Raw genomic sequence first — 17,269 nt, 5'->3', positions numbered from 1 at the left:
CTGATCTAATCATGCATATGCTGAAGTTGATGGAAGCGTTATCTTTTTACTCAAACATAAAGAATTCGAAAGGAATGTGTGAGCAGTCCAAAAGAAATGTGAACATTAGCAACTTGAAGTGCTCATGGATTTCTAAGAGGGAGAATATATCCCTTTAAAACCCACTTTGAAGTAAAAAGACTCACCCTTTTTCTGAGTCAATGAAAGTCACATGACATAGCGCAAGTGAACCTCGGATCAATTTAACAGCTGTTTTCTATTAATTTTGAATTTGTTTTAACTCTTTCACAATGTCATATTAAAACACGTCGGTAAGACGGCTCATGGTATAAAACATAACGAGGATTGCATAAAATCACATGTACCCCTCGTGATACTGCTACTAATGGTATGCCTAGTGGTTTCAAGAATGAATCATTTTTACAATAAGCAGTTTATTTTATTTTTACACTCAGCAGTATTTCATCGTCAATTTATGTTAAACTTGAATTCAGAGTTTTGTTACTCAGTCAAACCCGATCAGAACTTTGTAATCAGTCCTAATCTCCCATTACCTGCAGGAGCGGATGGGGCTCTCAGTGTCCGGAATACATTACTTGTGTCCGGCGACCTGGACACTAACCCTCTCCTGGTGCTGCCGACAACGTCCCCGGCTAGTCGAGCCGACTGGGCGTATCGGCGCCGTACAGATGGCATGTCTTGAAGGGAGTTGAGTGTGGGTGTGCACATCTCCAGTGCTAGACGGTAGTGCTCCAGCCAGTCATCTACTAAGTTTCTGTGAGGGCAAAACGCAAACAGTGCAAAAAATGTGAATGACAAATTTTTGAGACTGTGATACGTGATTCATGCTTTCAAAAAACGCAGTCGATTGAAATAATGTAAAGAACTTAAATATGACTGGATGCAGACAAAATATGAAAATTGGTACCATAGTAAAACAAATTTAAATGCTTAAGAATATTAATCATATATTGGAGATCCAATATTGTCTCTTTGGGATATATGGAATGAAATTCAAACATCTATAGCAAAACATCTATAGAACACACAAATTGAAGAAAATGGAAGAGGAAATTGTTTCTGATGCATATTGTAACTCAATATATGGTTTGTGAACACCTCAAAATGCAAAGGATCACATATAACTGTGAATTTGTGAAAAACGCTTTCCTTGAAAGCAGCCATGCAGCCCATCCCTCCATCTGTATGCTCCCGTCCACCTTACCTTGCCTTCCTCTGGAGCCGGGCTAGCTCCTTGTCAGCCTCCGTATCATACTGGATCTGGTCCTGGACCTCCATCATCTTCTGGAGCTCAGCGAGTTGACCCTTGTACTTATCCTGGAGCCACAACATTCACATCACTGATGGAACAATAGTTTTAACAAACACCCCTTGATCATACAGAATTAATTGATATCATGAAACAGTGATGAAAACAAACACAACAGTGTTATTGTGCAATACACTTCATGTGACACACAAGTCATGGGATCTTAACATAAAGACACCCATTAACAATGATGTAGTGATAATGTAGGGATAATGTGATAAACAGAACTATTCCTAGCATTAGACTTAAAAAAGTAAAAGAATTGGTTCTTAGGCAATGGCTTTTTCGAAAACAGAGTGGGTGGGTGGTGGTTTTTTAGCTTGTTCAAACTAGTATATAACCTAATAAATAGTTGTTTACCATCAACCTGGGAAAGGGCCTCCCTACATCAACAAGCATATCAACTCCTATTGCCGCCATGACCATAACACGAGATGCGCAGTAATGCAGTGTGCATGGAAAGGCAAGTATCCATGTGCCATGTGCATTGTTTTTAAGCATTATAATATTTTTAATTTTTTTGAAAATGGAAATTAAATCGAAACGTGCAGCAGACTTTATGATGATGTGGGCGGTGCCTAAGAACCAAGACTATTATTTTTGTTAGCCATATGTTCAATACAGTGAGGCTTGTAGTTCATTTTAACACTATTTGCAGTGAATATCAGAATGGTTTAACCATGAACAATACATGTACAGACTTAATCACTCACTAGCATTTAACCTAGACAATATCCGAAAACAAAAGGGAATATCTATATTTGACATTCTATGTTCAAGTGAAGTTTGTTTGTGGTATAAAACCACACTCAGCAATATTCCTTCAATATTGAGGTTGCAAATAATCAAGTCTTGACCAGATAATCCAGGGATTGACATCATAAGTATTGATCTATGCAAGTGGGATACAATGATAAGTCAGCAAGCCTGACCACCCGGTCCCAGTTATTCGCCTCTTGCGACAAGCCTGGATTGCTGAAGACTGTTTCTGTCCCAGATCTATGAGTAAAAGATCAGATATTTTTGCAATTATTTTTTTTACATTTATGAGCTATTTTGTCACTTTGTACTTTTATACATTTTACTTTAAAAAGAGGAACCAGACACCAAATATGTCATGTGCGCATTTATTTCCTTATGGTTTTCATAGTGATAAAAATGCCTCCAAAAGAGAAAGAAATAAGCTTTCTCATAAAGTCTGTTTCAGAGAGTGGGAGCCTAGTGGTTAAAGCGTTTGCTCGTCATGCTGAAGACCCGGGTTCGATTCCAGACATGGGTACAATGTGTGAAGCCCATTGCTGGTGTTCCCCAATGTGATATTGCTGGAATATTGCTAAAAGCGGCGTAAAACTATACTCACTCACGTGATATGTCTATGCTAATCTTCACGTCTGATATTTCGTGTACAGTGTTTGTTCTAAAGATTGATTAAAGTGTGAAGTGGTGAAAATTGATTAGTTTAGTCTTGTGTTCCAGATATGCAAAAAAACTGTTAGTGTCACCTTTTTCTTTGATTTTGATTTTGTTTTAGTCTTTGGTGCAAAAAGTCTGAGTAGTTCTTTGGCAGCTCGTGATGAGAAGGTGAAAGTTGTTAGTAGCTGCTCCTGAAAACATACATTGCATACATTAAACATGTACAGGGTGGCTGACGTCAACACAGAGAAAGATAAGCAGGGAAATAAACATTTAATGTGCATACATTCATTCATGACGGTGCTGTAAGACTTAAGAATATATACATCAGCAACGTTTTTGATGTTGATAAGGATGAAGAATGTTACTTAATGCTGCAGTATGACAGCAATATTTCAGCTGTATCACTGCGGTTTCAAATAATCTAGTTTGGCCCATAAAACCAGAGGCTGACTGTATGAGCATCGGGGTATGCTGACACAACAGCAGCCAGATCACATACTGTGACCACCTGATCCTCAGGCTAAAAGGCTCTGATGATGATGAGGAGGAGGAGGAGGAGGAGAAGGAGGAGGAGGAGGGGGATGAGGAGGAGGGGGAGGAGGAGGAGGAAGGGGAGGAGGAGGAGGAGGAGGAGGAGGGGGATGAGGAGGAGGGGGAGGAGGAGGAGGAAGGGGAGGAGGAGGAGGAGGAGGAGGGGGATGAGGAGGAGGGGGAGAAGGAGGAGGAGGAGGAGGAGGAAGGGGAGGAGGAGGAGGAGGAGGAGGGGGATGAGGAGGAGGGGGAGAAGGAGGAGGAAGGGGAGGAGGAGGAGGAGGAGGAGGAGGAGGGGGAGGAGGAGGAGGAGAAGGAGGAGGAGGAGGGGGATGAGGAGGAGGGGGAGGAGGAGGAGGGGGAGGAGGGGGAGGAGGTGATGAAGGATGAGGGGAAGGATAAGGTCATTGACAATTATGCTGATGATAATGATGGTGCTGCTGCTGCTGATGATGATTATAATATATCCATCATTATTGATAAAGAACAAAGAATTTGCACATTTATTCCCAATTCTTTTTTATTCCTTATAGAAATATATTCTAAAAACTTCATAAAATGAACATGTTTGATCCCCTTACATTTTCATCTCCTTGTCGTGGCTCGACTGCTCCGGGCACAGGCCCCACCGGGAACTTAGCACTCTCCTTCATACAGTTGAAGTGTAGCACCATGGAGCTCTGGCTCACGCAGCGGAATGTCAGGAAACTGTTTATCTAGAACACATTCATAAACACATCAACAACAATTATTTATGAAAAAATTGCTGAAAAAAGGTAGCAGCAGACGTAGTTGTGGACACCAGACAGCAATATTGCTGTATCACAGAATCTGTAGATAATTTTGGGCCCAGACAAACCAGTCCAGGAAAGTATGGGCCTGACCAAAGGTTCCACTTTAGTCAACTGTTGCGACAAGCATGGGTTACAGGGGTCCAGTTCTATCCTTCCATCTCCACGAGGAGGAAAGCATGAGTCAAGGACGACAGATAAGGTTTTCTGCAGTGAACATTCCAACATATTGCTGTGTTTGCCTCTGTGGTCTAGTGGAAAGAGCATCTGCTCAGGAGAGGAAGGTTTGTTGTTCAATCCCCAGCCGCATCATACCAAAAGATGTTAAATGATGGTACTTGTTGTTACCCTGCCTGATGCTCAGTTTTAGGTGATACAACAAGGACTGGTTGGCTCGGAGTCAGTATACTGTGTCTGAGTGGGGTATCCATCTTAAACTGTGGCATGGTATCTCAGTGGGCTAGCACTATAAAACAGGACTAGTACAAGAAGCCACACACAAGTGTATATATATATAAGGGCAATAATCTTGAACACGATGCTAAACATGGCTTTTGAGAAACTGATCATACCAGCGTGACAGTGTCAATAGGGATTCTGCCGTACACCAGTTCGACAAAGTCATCTTCGCAGCCAAACTAAGAAAGAAGACTTTGGAGAAAAGTCCAAGGCAGAATCCCCATGCTCACAGTCATACACACATCACATATCAGAACACTACAGTGATATGACTCTCATAAGTCCACGTTAGAGGTAAGTTCACTTAGCTAAGTTCGCCTTAGACCATAAACTAACATCGCTTAGGAGATCTATTGAATTGATGAAGTTCAGATTTAACAACACTTCTTAGTACAAAGTCCTTCAATAAACTTACCGCATTCGACATAATATGCGCCCAGGGCGCTCTCAAAATTAGAAATAGGGGGCTCTTATTAGAACATTATTTTGGTGAAAAACAACAGAGTTGAAAGATCGTAAATTCCGTGGTTTATGCTGACAGCCTAAAATGTTTATATATGACAGATATATTTTTCCAGAATTTAATTTCCCATAATTAAGGATGCATATAAGACACATATTATACAAGAAGAAATAAGTCTTGATCAAACGGAAGGGGTGCTAACTGGGATTGTTCACCAGCCAATATATTAGCAAATATTGCCATGGGCGCTTATTACGTCGCATACGGTATTATAAATGACAGATAAACTTCCAGCAAGACATCTTACCTGGAAACTGACTGGTGATGTTATTTTCACATTTCCATGTGGCCACTTCCATTTTTGGGAGACTGTTCCATCATCTTCTGCTAAATGGCCTCCCTTCTCCGTTGCTAAAAACCTGCAGCACACAGTCAGACACATAACACGAGTGAATGGGTTTAACAGTGCTTTGAGCAATATTGCAGTTATGTACACCAGCTTGATGTAGGAGGAAAGCCCAAAGTGATGCAGGCCTCAGATGTTTACCCATGTGAAACCCACGAACACGACCACCTAGAAACAAAACCCACGATCAAGGTTCCTGGTTTGCCTAAGGGCAGCAACTCTGCACAGCATTTTACGGTGCCTTAGGTGACTTGACCACTTGTGCTTCTAATACATGGAAGAGGTATGGGGGTGAAATATCACATATAAACACAATATTAACAGAAATTATAAAAAGTTTTTAACATGTTTAAAAGGAAACTGTACTGTATGGAATATTTTATATTTTCATCTAATTTCCTGTATATACATACTAATAAGGACTTCAATATAAACTGTTTTATCGAGTGGAATGTCTTGTATCTGGTGGCAAGAAATCACTGATTTATGTAGTATCGTCAATACTTCATGGGTTTGTATAATATTTCTCTATCAGCTGTGAATATATATGTCAGATTAGGGCTGAGACGAGTCCAAATTTACTACCTGGGTACCCACCTCCCTATTAACCAACCTTACCCGAGTACCCACTGTAGGTCCCAAGAGATAGGTCCAAATGCCCGATTGGGAATAGTTTGACCGTAGCCCTGAGCAAAATACTTGTATAAAACGATCTTGTCATGCATACACTGACGTTGACGGAAATTTTATCTTTATTCAAACACCTCATCATAAAGTTCATTGCATGTTTCGTTTTTGCTTCCATTTTCAATTTTGTTTGTGCATTGTGTTTAAGTATTAGGATTTGTATATTCTTTTGCAAATGGAAATAAAAACAAAACGTGCAGTAGACTTTATGATGATGCGGGTAGTGCCTGAGAACCAAGACTATTATTTTTTTTAGCCTTAAGTCAAGTAATGAAATGGAGCCATATTTAACTCATCAGTCTGCAACTTCCTCCACCAGTCTAAAGCCACAGTGAAGTAAAATTTGGTTCGGTCTGGTCAGTTCAGCTAAATATTGTCCATATGACAACACTGAAATCTACTGAAAAGGATGCGAAGGGCCATGTAGAAGTTTTTGATACAGACTGCTCATGGTCGTCAAATTAAACCTTCTTGCATGACATAACTGCAAACTAGGGCTGTGTATTGGCAAAAAAACTGTATTGCTAAAGCGTTTGACACCGATTGTATATGCAGATCCTATTTCCTACACACTAAAGTTATTACGCAGCATAATTAGTCACCACCATTTGTTTGTCATGGATACACAGAGATAAAATTCTTCCAAGTTTCTGCCATTTTGTGAATGAATTTTGAAGGGAAACATTTGTGAATGAATTTCTGTGAAACTTTAAGGTCAAATGATACATGTAATACCGAAACTTGTTATATATTTGTTTTACCAAATATACTGAAAACAGAAAATATTTTGCAATGTGTATCGTTTGAAAAGCGTATTGCAGAATACATTCTCTTCTTACGTCACAATAAGTGAGTGAGTGAGTTGGGTTTAACTCTGCTTTTAACAGCATTCCAGTTATATTGCGGCGTGTCGGCTTAATGTTAGAGGAAAGCCTGAAGTGATGCAGGTCTCAGACGTTTACCACTTCGGTCAAACCCACAAGCACGGGTATGGTGCTGACAAACCTAGAAACATAATCAGGGCGAACCAGGATTCGAACCCATAATCATAGGTTTCTGGCATGCCCAAGGGACGCAACTCTGCACAGCGAATTGTGGTGCCTTAGACGACTGGGCCGCCCGTGCCCCCGTGTCACAATAAGATTCAAATGACGTCAACAATGTCATCCGGATAATGTAAACAATACACTGGCGCACATTAAGTGATATTTGCACTAGTGCACATACAATTTTTATGAACTCGGTTATTTCTAACGTTATTGTAATAAATTCAAGTATGATGGCAAAGGCGTACTCACTTGACTACACCATTGGGATGATAACAGCACCCTTTCCCAACCGGTGTGAAACAGGCCAGCATCTTCATGTCCAGGTCATCAGTGTAGGCTATGGTGTAGTAGCCTGGCCGGCCGTACCCGGCCCCACTGCTCACCACTGCTGGACGGCCTGATGGGTAGCTGGACAATGGTCAAGGAAGTGTATTGTTTATATCTGTTGCAATCAGAATTACCTTGCCACATCTGTTTGTTTGTTCGTTGTTTAATGCCACAAGCAATATTCAAGCTATCATCGGTCTGTAAATAATCGAGTCTGGACCAGACAATACAGTTTTCGACATCATGAGAATCAATCTGTAAAAGTACCATTTCATGAAAGCATTTTGTCCATATGTGCAAGGTTGGATTTAAATTTTCTAGAACAGAATAATATGTGATCTATTTCTATCCCTAGTTCCTACTTACAGGTGTTCGTACAACTGCAAAGTGTTTAATTCAAGTCTAAATACACCTACCTCCTTTTGTTGGTTTTTGGTTTGGTTTGTTGTTTAACGCCGCACTCAGCAATATTCCAGCTATATGATGGCGGTCTGTAAATAATCAAGTCTGGACCATACAATCCAGTGATTAATATCATGAGCATCGATCCACGTAAATGGGATCGATGACATGCATCAACCAAGTCAGCGAGCCTGACCTCCCGATCCCATAAGTCGCCTTTTACGACAATAGAGTCACCTTTTATGGCAAGCATTGGTTGCTGAAGACCTATTCTACCCCGGATCTTCACGGGTCCGACACACACTAATTGTGCACACACAGAAATTCCTAGGTCTGCTTAGTGATACCCTATCAAATGTGCAGCAAATGTGACGTGTGTTGCAAGCTCTCCTCGGACACACAGGTTCCTGGCTGGTATTTGAGCCTCATCACATTAATGATGTGCATAGATTCTATTCTGAGTCTATTTCAGTAAATCAATTTTGAGCAGTTAACTTTCTCTTGATTTCACAAATGCTTAATGCCCTGACAGTCTAAAATGTTTTGTATCATTTGAGATGAAAGCTATCTTGCATCTTTCAATGTTGAGCATCCACTATATCCCAGGGGCTCGCATTTTGGAAAACCTACACTTACCCCTTGACCCATTCCCAAATTACCCGCCCTTGATTTTTATTTACATTTTACCAAAAATCACGCGTCGACATAAGGCTTAAAAAAATAAAAGAATTTGTTCTCAGGCAATGACTTTTGAAAATAAATATAAAATAATGATGATAATATTTTTGCTTGTTCTACCTAGAACGTAACCAAATAAATAGTTGTGTTCCATCAACCTGGGAAAGGGCCTCCCTACAGAAACAAGCATACCAACTCCTATTGCCGCCATGACTATAACAGAAGATGCGCAGTGTGCATTAAAAGGGAAGTAACTGCATGCTATATTGGATTGCATTTTGGATAATTTAAAAAAAAAATGTAAATGTAAATAAAAACAAAACGTGCGGCAGACTTTATGATGATGCGGGCGGTGCCTGAGAACCAAGACTAGTATGTTTTTTAGCCTGAAGGAGAGGGTAAGGGTAAGGGAGGTAACTCGTATTGCCTAGAAACCAAAACCCACTGCCAGTTTTTATGGACATGAAGACATCCTTTCCATCCAAAAGATGTTTTAGGGCTTTCTTTTGAATGTCAGTCAGTTTTTCAATATTGAATTTCTTACAAACTCAATCATAATCAATTGGACTGGCCGCCATGTTGTTGATATTGCCAACCCAACATTGAGGCTGGTTTGTAACTCACATTCTGATTGGTCCATTTAACCAAGTAGCACAGCCAATCATATTTGGCAAATGGAAATCAAGGGCGGGTAATTTGAGATTGCAAAAACCACAGGTCAGTAATGAATCCAGGCGTTAGTGTAGGTTTACCCAAATGCAAGCCCTGGAGATATAGAGGATGAATGTTGAGATAAATTGGAAAATGAATACAAATGAAGCTCCCTACAGATTATAACTAAATTCTGACAATTACTTTTCACAATTTCCATAAGGAAGAGAATATATGGATGTCAACTTCTTTATTATGGGGAACACAACGTTTCGGAGTATATGCTTACTCTTTCATTAGGTGAATGATGAAGGAGTAAGCATATACTCCGAAACGTTGTGTTCCTCATAATTAAGAAGTTGACATCCATATATTCTCTTCCTTATGTATATCACTTCTAAATGCCTCTTAAAGACCCAATTTCCATGTTTACAAACACATAGTACACTGTATGTCTGTCCAGACAATATAAGTTCAGGATCCTGAACTATGCTGAGAAATTGTTTTGAATTTGTTGTTCTCAAGCAAGGATACTACGCGACTGTTGTGCCGTCCACGTGTGAAGTCAGCATGAGTTGTTTCCCCTCGTTGCGATCGTCATACATGTGAGGTATCCGTGGTTTCTGGCCTCTCACTGCTGGGTTGATTGAAGGCTTTACTGGCGATTTTCGGTATTTTAACAAAGTTTCTTTTCTAGTGTCACCATAGTAACGAACTTGAGCAGGTTTGTCAAAACCAATTTCTATTTCTTGTGCATACTGTTCTCGTCTGTGAAAATAAGGCAGGACATACTTTAGAAGTATAAAGCTACATTTCGCTGCACTGTTCGATGTTCAAAATTAAGCAAGAAAGTCTAGCAATCTCATTAAAATCAGATCTTAGTTCTCGCTGCCGCTAAACAAAGATCTGAGGACATCCCATTACGGGTCACGTCAGAACGACCTTTCGCAAACTTTGACCGACCACTGAAATGACTAAGAAGAAGTCGACATCAGCCAATTAAAAGCAGCTTTCTCCAGCTTCACTGCACTCGTTTCAACCTGTTGACTTCATTTCAGACTACGCTTGTAAAATATGTTGACACCTTTCTCGATTAAAATTTTGAAAAGTGAAAAAACGAACATTCCGGAATGTCTAATATATGGTTTAGATTGTCTGGCAGTGCTTCCCGCTTACTGTGAAACGCCTCCTCCGTTCAAATGGTTATGCCACGGAAGCGAGAGATAGACGATAATTTTGACGGAATCAGCCGTACGGGCATAACTGTCGTTTGGAATACCCTGTGTTAACGTTTTCGAGGTTGCATGATTAGAAAACACATTCCGACTGTCACTTTCACGATCTGGTAAGCGACGCTTTGATTGGTCGGAAGAAAGGTCGTTCTGACGTGACCCGTAATGGGATGTCTTCAGATCTTTGTTTAGCGATAGCGAGAACTAAGATCTGATTTTAATGAGATTGGAAAGTCTAGGGTCCCTATTACAATTCTAATATTAAAAGTTTTCAGTTTAAGGGTCCCTAGATTAAAATAGAAGCAAACCTCAAGTAGCCCAGAAGACTTTAATTTCGAACACTTCTTTTGTACTCAACCAACATGAAGTAAAAACATGTACATAACAGGTGCTATATGTATCACAGAGGGAAACGACAATGTAGATCAATTCACTGAGGCAAAGTAAATACTTTCCAGTGATGGCCCTAAGATTCTATGAACAGCCCACACATTTGCAAAAAAGTGAGGTATATGAATCCCCATTTTAACAAATCTAGAACAACACTAAATATGTAAAGGTTGAATACATAGTTTGATAGAACAAGGAAAATTCTTTCTAAAAACTAATTAAAAAACATTTTCATTTTTCATCATTATGTTTTTAAACACAAATACATGATCAGACTGAATATGAGAAAACTGTCATACAGTGTCAGTTTTGATGATATTTTCAGATCCATTGATGGGCCTGAAAATTTGCCAGAATAAGGGGGTTTAAAATTTGCCAGAATAATGGCTCTCAAAATTTGCCAGAATTACGGTCCATCCAAACAAATCATGGTCCATTACCAAAAACAAAAAAGATTTGCTAATACTTGAATAATGTCTTGAAGAGACTGTTGTCATATTTGAATTGCTCATACAGAATAATAATTTAAAAAAAATACAGAATAATAATTTAAAAAAACAAACAGAATAATATGCCCATGCAGAAATAATATCCAGTGCGTGTTTTTTTTGCACTGATCAAATCCCATTATGGAATCAGTTCTGCATGCAAAGATGACAATTATAATTGATACATTGTGCATCATATCATTGAATTTATATCATATAACTGTGAATTGGTGAAGGAGTACCCGGTATAGTCTTACTGCAAGGCTTGCTTGTAAGGACTGCCCGTTACAGTGTAATGTACTCACGTGATCTTCATGCAGTGTTGTAGAATCTGAACACACCACTCCAGCAGCGTCTCCCTCGCTATCTCGTCCTCCTTCCCCTTCTGCACGATCCACCCTGAAACATCATGGCCACACTCACATGTAACGAAGCTTTTTACAGTGAGCAAGTGAAATATTGTTTAAATCTGCAGTCAGCATACTTCAGGTTTATCATGGCTTGTGAATCAAGTCTGGACCAGCCAAACCAGTGACTGAAAGCATGAACAACGATCTACTCCTGTCCAACCAAATTCTACTTTAGCAGGCCCTTACAACAGACCTGTGCCTGGGGATGCCGGCTACAATTGTCCCCAGCAAACCTATGCTGTTTGGTTGAGGAGATTTAACGGATTGGATGGTCAGGCAGGGTGATTTTGTTGATTGCATGTCATTGTATCCTGATGGCGTGCTCAATATCAGTCACTGGATTGTCTGGTCAAGAAATGAGTCTTCACATGCAATTACATTATACAACAAACGAACAAAAATGACACATGATGAAAGGCATGGTGTCTGCAAACAGTCGAAGTCTGGTGCCAAAACGTTGAAAAAGTTTTTTCTTATTAGTGCTTCAATATGCCAAAAATATTAGCGGCAGTTTTACAGGCTGGTTGTTCATGAGGATATTTACGGTATGTCAACAAGTCAAATACACAACCTACCTTTTTCTTCACACTGCTTTGAAGACAGCTGGAACTGTATTGTACACATGTAATAGCTGGGGTTTCCCATGGTTGCTGCAACACAAATACACACAAATAATATGTACTTGTAGGTCATCACTAGAGATTCCTGGCCAACCATTTAACATTCTTGGGGGGGGGGGGGGGGGGGGGATTGGGAGCCTGGTATTTTATTGAAAAAAATAATTTGCCCCCAAAAATTCTCAAAAATATTCATTTTAACATGACTAGTGAAAAAGAGAATGATATAGTCTATCACAAAAATGACATTATCGCAAGGTGTTATATATTAAACATATATTTAGGCTCATAGGTATAATTTAAAAAAAATTGGTTTTGCACTAACTGAAAAAATCAAGTCTCAAAACAGAATCCCAGCTCATTCACCACCCCCAGAAAATCAAATGGTACGTCCCTTACTCCATCAGAGACTGTCGTACAGATTTTACAAAACAAATGTCAGAATTGGTTTTGAATAAACAAATTCTGGCTCTCGTAAAATAATTGTGTTGTACACACAAATGTAACAATCTCTTTGTCATCCACACTCTATAATTAGATGTGAAGAAACAGTGTCGTCTATTTTGAGAATGAGAAGCTTACAGTATCACCCGACCTTAACCAGCCGTTACAGTGATGTCATTAAACAATAGGTCGAGAAAGTTAACTATTATACAAACAATGTGAATTAAAATTATGCATGTTCACATGAATTATTAATCAATTCGTTTATCTTGAACTGTATGTATAGTAATGTGATAATATGTCCACAAGATAATATGAAATTGTGATTACTCATCAAGTGGTAAAAATTGCCAGAAATGACTCATTTCAAAGTAATCTTACCTTGATAATATGGCAAGTGTCAACACGAACACAAGCCATGACAATGTACATTTAACAACGTACCAGTCACACATCTTAACTACTTAATATACCAAAGGACTGAATTTTTCTAATTCATTTGCGACATGACTTTCTACTGTAGAACCTGTTGATCTGTATTCATACTAGGGCTGGGACGGGTAACTCGGGTACTCGGGTCGGGTGGGTACTGAGTAGGACCTGGGTACCCACAGGACTACCCGGACCCATGGTTAGTCACGTGATATATTGTTTAATGACAAGAACTCACTATAGCTAAGTGGTTATACTACAAGACAAAAATGTTTGCATTTCTTGCTGATGATGCACACATTCCTTTTGACTTGTATATGTTTGAGGCAAGATAAAGCTTCAGTCAACTTCAGTGAACGCATGATCTGATTGTTTGATACATGTATCTAAATAGTTTTGGCCAAGGCTGCAGTAAAACAATTACCAATCAGACATTTTGTTCCCAACTCTTAAGACCTGCAGTGGGTACCTGGTTAGGGCTGGGTAATAGGGGGTCTGGTACCAAGGTAGTAAATTTGGACTCGTCCCAGCCCTAATTCATACCACATATCAAGGTTCGAAATAAGTCAACTTGTCCGAGATCAGTCACATTCATGAAGGACTAATGGCATTTCCTTGTTGACTACCAATTTTTGCCATTAGGTAGATTACAACTCTGTAGCATGTCAATTGTTGCCGACAAGTGAAAATATAAATTAATTTCTAACACTGCATTTTAAATATACTTCATCTTCCATACAAAATTCACGATTAACATGTTTGCATCTGAAACATTATCTCAATATTTATAAAAAGAAATGGTTAAATTCTTGTATTAACCTGATCCAGTTCTTCTCCAAGTGTTGATCATATTAGTACCAACCACAGAGAAATGTTAAATCTTTCTTTACCATTCCAAAATAATTTCATCTGATACAACCACCACCGCCACCCTTCAACTGATGCCTAAGTTTATTGTTAACATTAACAGGTGGTTACCAATTTCTTCTGCTTCACCATCAATCACCCTAGGCCCCGAGATCAGTTTTAAGTTGCCCTCGAAACTGGAAGCTCGTTTTAGGTTTAGGCCATCTCTGGTTTTTTCTTGGTTTACCATGGCTCTGGATAAATTTGTTTTGCCATTATGTATTTCCTCACATGTTGTCTTGTACATTGGGTATTGATAGTGTGTTTTTGGTATCGAATAAGAACATAAATATAATTTCATAAAATAGAATATAATCTTCAGCAGTAAAAAAATAAAATAATGTTATTTTTATTTATTTCATTATAATTGACATAATTGTAAACCAAGGAATAAACAAAATTCTGGCCTTTGTAGAGCTTTCAGTATGGAAAGAAATTACTCTCTGACAAATGCCCCTCAAGTTAAGATGATATTCAAGATTAGTGGCAGGTAAATAGTATACTCTGTACATACAACAACTGAGGTTATCACTGAGGTCCTCTTGTTCTACTTCCTCCTCAGGATTACCTTATATGGATTTAATACACTTAACTATTGAAGAAAACAATCAAATGATATATACATTCAATTTATCAATATAAACATATATTTCTCAAGGCATAACCTGTTCCAGTTTTTTTGTTCCTTATCTCCAGTCAGATCACATTATTACTGACAAGATAAAAACACTACTGTATTCGACGTAATAAGCGCCAAGGGCGCTCTCAAGATTAGAAATAGAGGGCTCTTATTAGAATATTATTTTGAGTTGAAAGATAAATTTTGTGGTTTATGCTGACAGCCTGAAATGTTTATATACGACAGATATATTTTTCCAGAATTTAACTGCCCATAACTGCATATAACACACGAGTGAGTATCATATATATTGATCATCAATTGGATGGGGTGCTAACTGGGATTGTTTACTTGCCAAAATATTAGCAAATATTGCCATGGTCGCTTATTAGAGCGGAGCGCTTATTACGTCGAATACAGTAGATGTTAAAACAGAGCTAAAATGACTTAGAACAAATTTTCATTTCCTCAACAACAATTTTAAACTTGAAATAGGATTTACATGAAGAAAGACAAATGTAGAAATAAGAATTATTTCCCTTTGAAGGATATTATTTAAAAAAGAATTTCTTTGTATTGTTGACTGATCTTCAGACATAAGAGACAGAAAAGCAACAAAATGTTGCTAATATGAACGGTAGAGCTTTCTTTCATGCATAAAATAAACAGGTAAAAAACCAATTAGTATTTATATATCACAGGCAGTAAAACACAGAAAATATTCATATCATTATATATCAAGAGTTATGGATAATTAATAAATGAACACATAAATAATGCACAGAAATAATGACTGAATGATACATTTGTTGAAATGTTAATGCAAAGATAGTTGTTAATAGAAACAGTAGCAGCAGGGACTTACTCATTGAACTGTCTGAAATATTGTGAGTACAAATTGTTGAAAACATAGGCATGTATTCTCTAGAAATGATTTTTGACATGAAATATGTATTTTTAAAACTGTCTATATCAGTTATATAAAGTTTGTAATAGTGTATAACTTGGTGAGTGAGTATTGTTCTACGTCGCTTTTAGCAATATTTTAGCAATATCACAGCGGGGACACAAGAAATGGGCTTCACACATTGTACCCATGTGGGGAATAGAACCCGGGTGTTTGACATGACAAGTGAACACTTTAACCACTAGGCTACCCCAATGCTGTATTACCAGGTGAAACTTATTTCAAATAGGATTAAAATTTCTTTTTTTAAACATTGTCTAAACCTGGTCAAAATGCTTTTTTACAAGTTAAATCCATGACCATCTAAACTGGTTCTCTATGGAACATTTAACAACAGTGGTAATTGTCAAAACCAGACTCTAAATAATATAAATCTCCGTCAATACTGGACCAAATTTATCCCTAATTTACTTCAATTAGAGATCATCATGTAAATCGAGTAATAATGACTTCCTTCTGTCCTTTCCTAAAGATTCCCGTGAAGATCCCAGTTAGACTAGGTCTTTAGCAACCCATGCTTGCCGTAAGAGGCGACAATGCTTGTCGTAAGAGGCAACTAACGGGTCGGGTGGTCAGTCTCGCTGACTTGGTTGATGCATGTCATCGATTCCAATTGTGTGGATTGATGCTCATGATATTAATCACTGGATTGTCTGGTCCAGACTCAATTATTTGCAGACCGCTGTCATATAGCTGGAATATTGCTGAGTGAGGCGTTAAACAACCAACCAACCAACCAACAACAACCTTTCCTAATGACACTGGATTCCACTCAGAAGTTGTGGGATGAGGTCCCATTTATAATGAAACTAACAAAACTGAGCTTACTTAAACATTAACATTAGAAACTGACAACATGAAATCAGCGACATTGTTCAGCGCAATAATACAATGCAAGCCCCGCCCACATAAGTATCATCCAATCAGAAAACAGCAGTCTGGTAGTGAGCATGGCCTATTTTGGGGTTCATGGAAATACAAATGCAAAATAATTGCTTGATTAGCCAATCAAACACTTTGGAATCACTTGCAATTTTTCATGGAAGAATAACTTTATCATATAATGGATAAAAACAGCATCTGTTGGGGGCATTTTTGGAAATATATAGCAAAAGAAAATGTCTGGTTGGTACTACTGTCAGTTTTTACAAACTTGTCTATTGACAACTGAATCAGATTTAACCATCGGGATCTGGACAAATTAAAAATTCTGATGATCGATTCTGATGATCAAAAGTTGGCATTCAGATATGAACTGCCATTTAAGAATCAAACACGAAAAAACAGATATGAAAGGTACTCACATCTTGCGTCCGAGGGTGTTTCTGTCAGCGCTGACAAATAGTCTTCATGGTAACCGCGCCTATTGCCTGGAGATCTCACGGAGCCCGCCACTGCAGCAAAAACACATCACATGTCACATATGTTACATTCTGATACTTTCACATCATAACATCATAACATATGGTAACCGAGCAATCTCATTAAAATCAGATGTTAGTTCTCGCTTCAGCTAAACAAAGATCTGAGGACATGCCATTTCGGGTCACATCAGACAGACCTCGCGCGAACTT

At 38.6% G+C, this 17,269-nt stretch overlaps 1 protein-coding gene across 2 annotated transcripts in view; it reads right to left on the bottom strand.

The window, feature by feature from the left end:
• LOC124136360 overlaps positions 1-17,269 on the bottom strand; it is a 58,453-nt gene that overhangs the window by 22,972 nt on the left and 18,212 nt on the right. Inside the window, exons 3-13 of one of the 2 annotated variants that reach the window (XM_048401425.1) lie at positions 17,000-17,089; positions 15,594-15,605; positions 12,286-12,360; positions 11,606-11,699; positions 9,725-9,958; positions 7,382-7,540; positions 5,298-5,409; positions 3,859-3,993; positions 2,833-2,934; positions 1,226-1,338; positions 555-775 (exon numbers count right to left, since the gene is read on the bottom strand). In XM_048401425.1, coding sequence (XP_048257382.1) covers positions 555-775; positions 1,226-1,338; positions 2,833-2,934; positions 3,859-3,993; positions 5,298-5,409; positions 7,382-7,540; positions 9,725-9,958; positions 11,606-11,699; positions 12,286-12,360; positions 15,594-15,605; positions 17,000-17,089 — 1,347 coding nt within the window. The remainder of the gene's footprint in view (positions 1-554; positions 776-1,225; positions 1,339-2,832; positions 2,935-3,858; positions 3,994-5,297; positions 5,410-7,381; positions 7,541-9,724; positions 9,959-11,605; positions 11,700-12,285; positions 12,361-15,593; positions 15,606-16,999; positions 17,090-17,269) is intronic. The other variant, XM_048401426.1, reaches the window with a different exon arrangement.

This window comes from Haliotis rufescens, unplaced genomic scaffold (genome assembly GCF_023055435.1).
Source record: "Haliotis rufescens isolate VD_foot unplaced genomic scaffold, xgHalRufe1.0.p SCAF_22, whole genome shotgun sequence".
Classification (NCBI taxonomy): Eukaryota; Metazoa; Mollusca; class Gastropoda; order Lepetellida; family Haliotidae; genus Haliotis; species Haliotis rufescens.
This window is presented reverse-complemented; position numbering and strand designations above follow the sequence as displayed.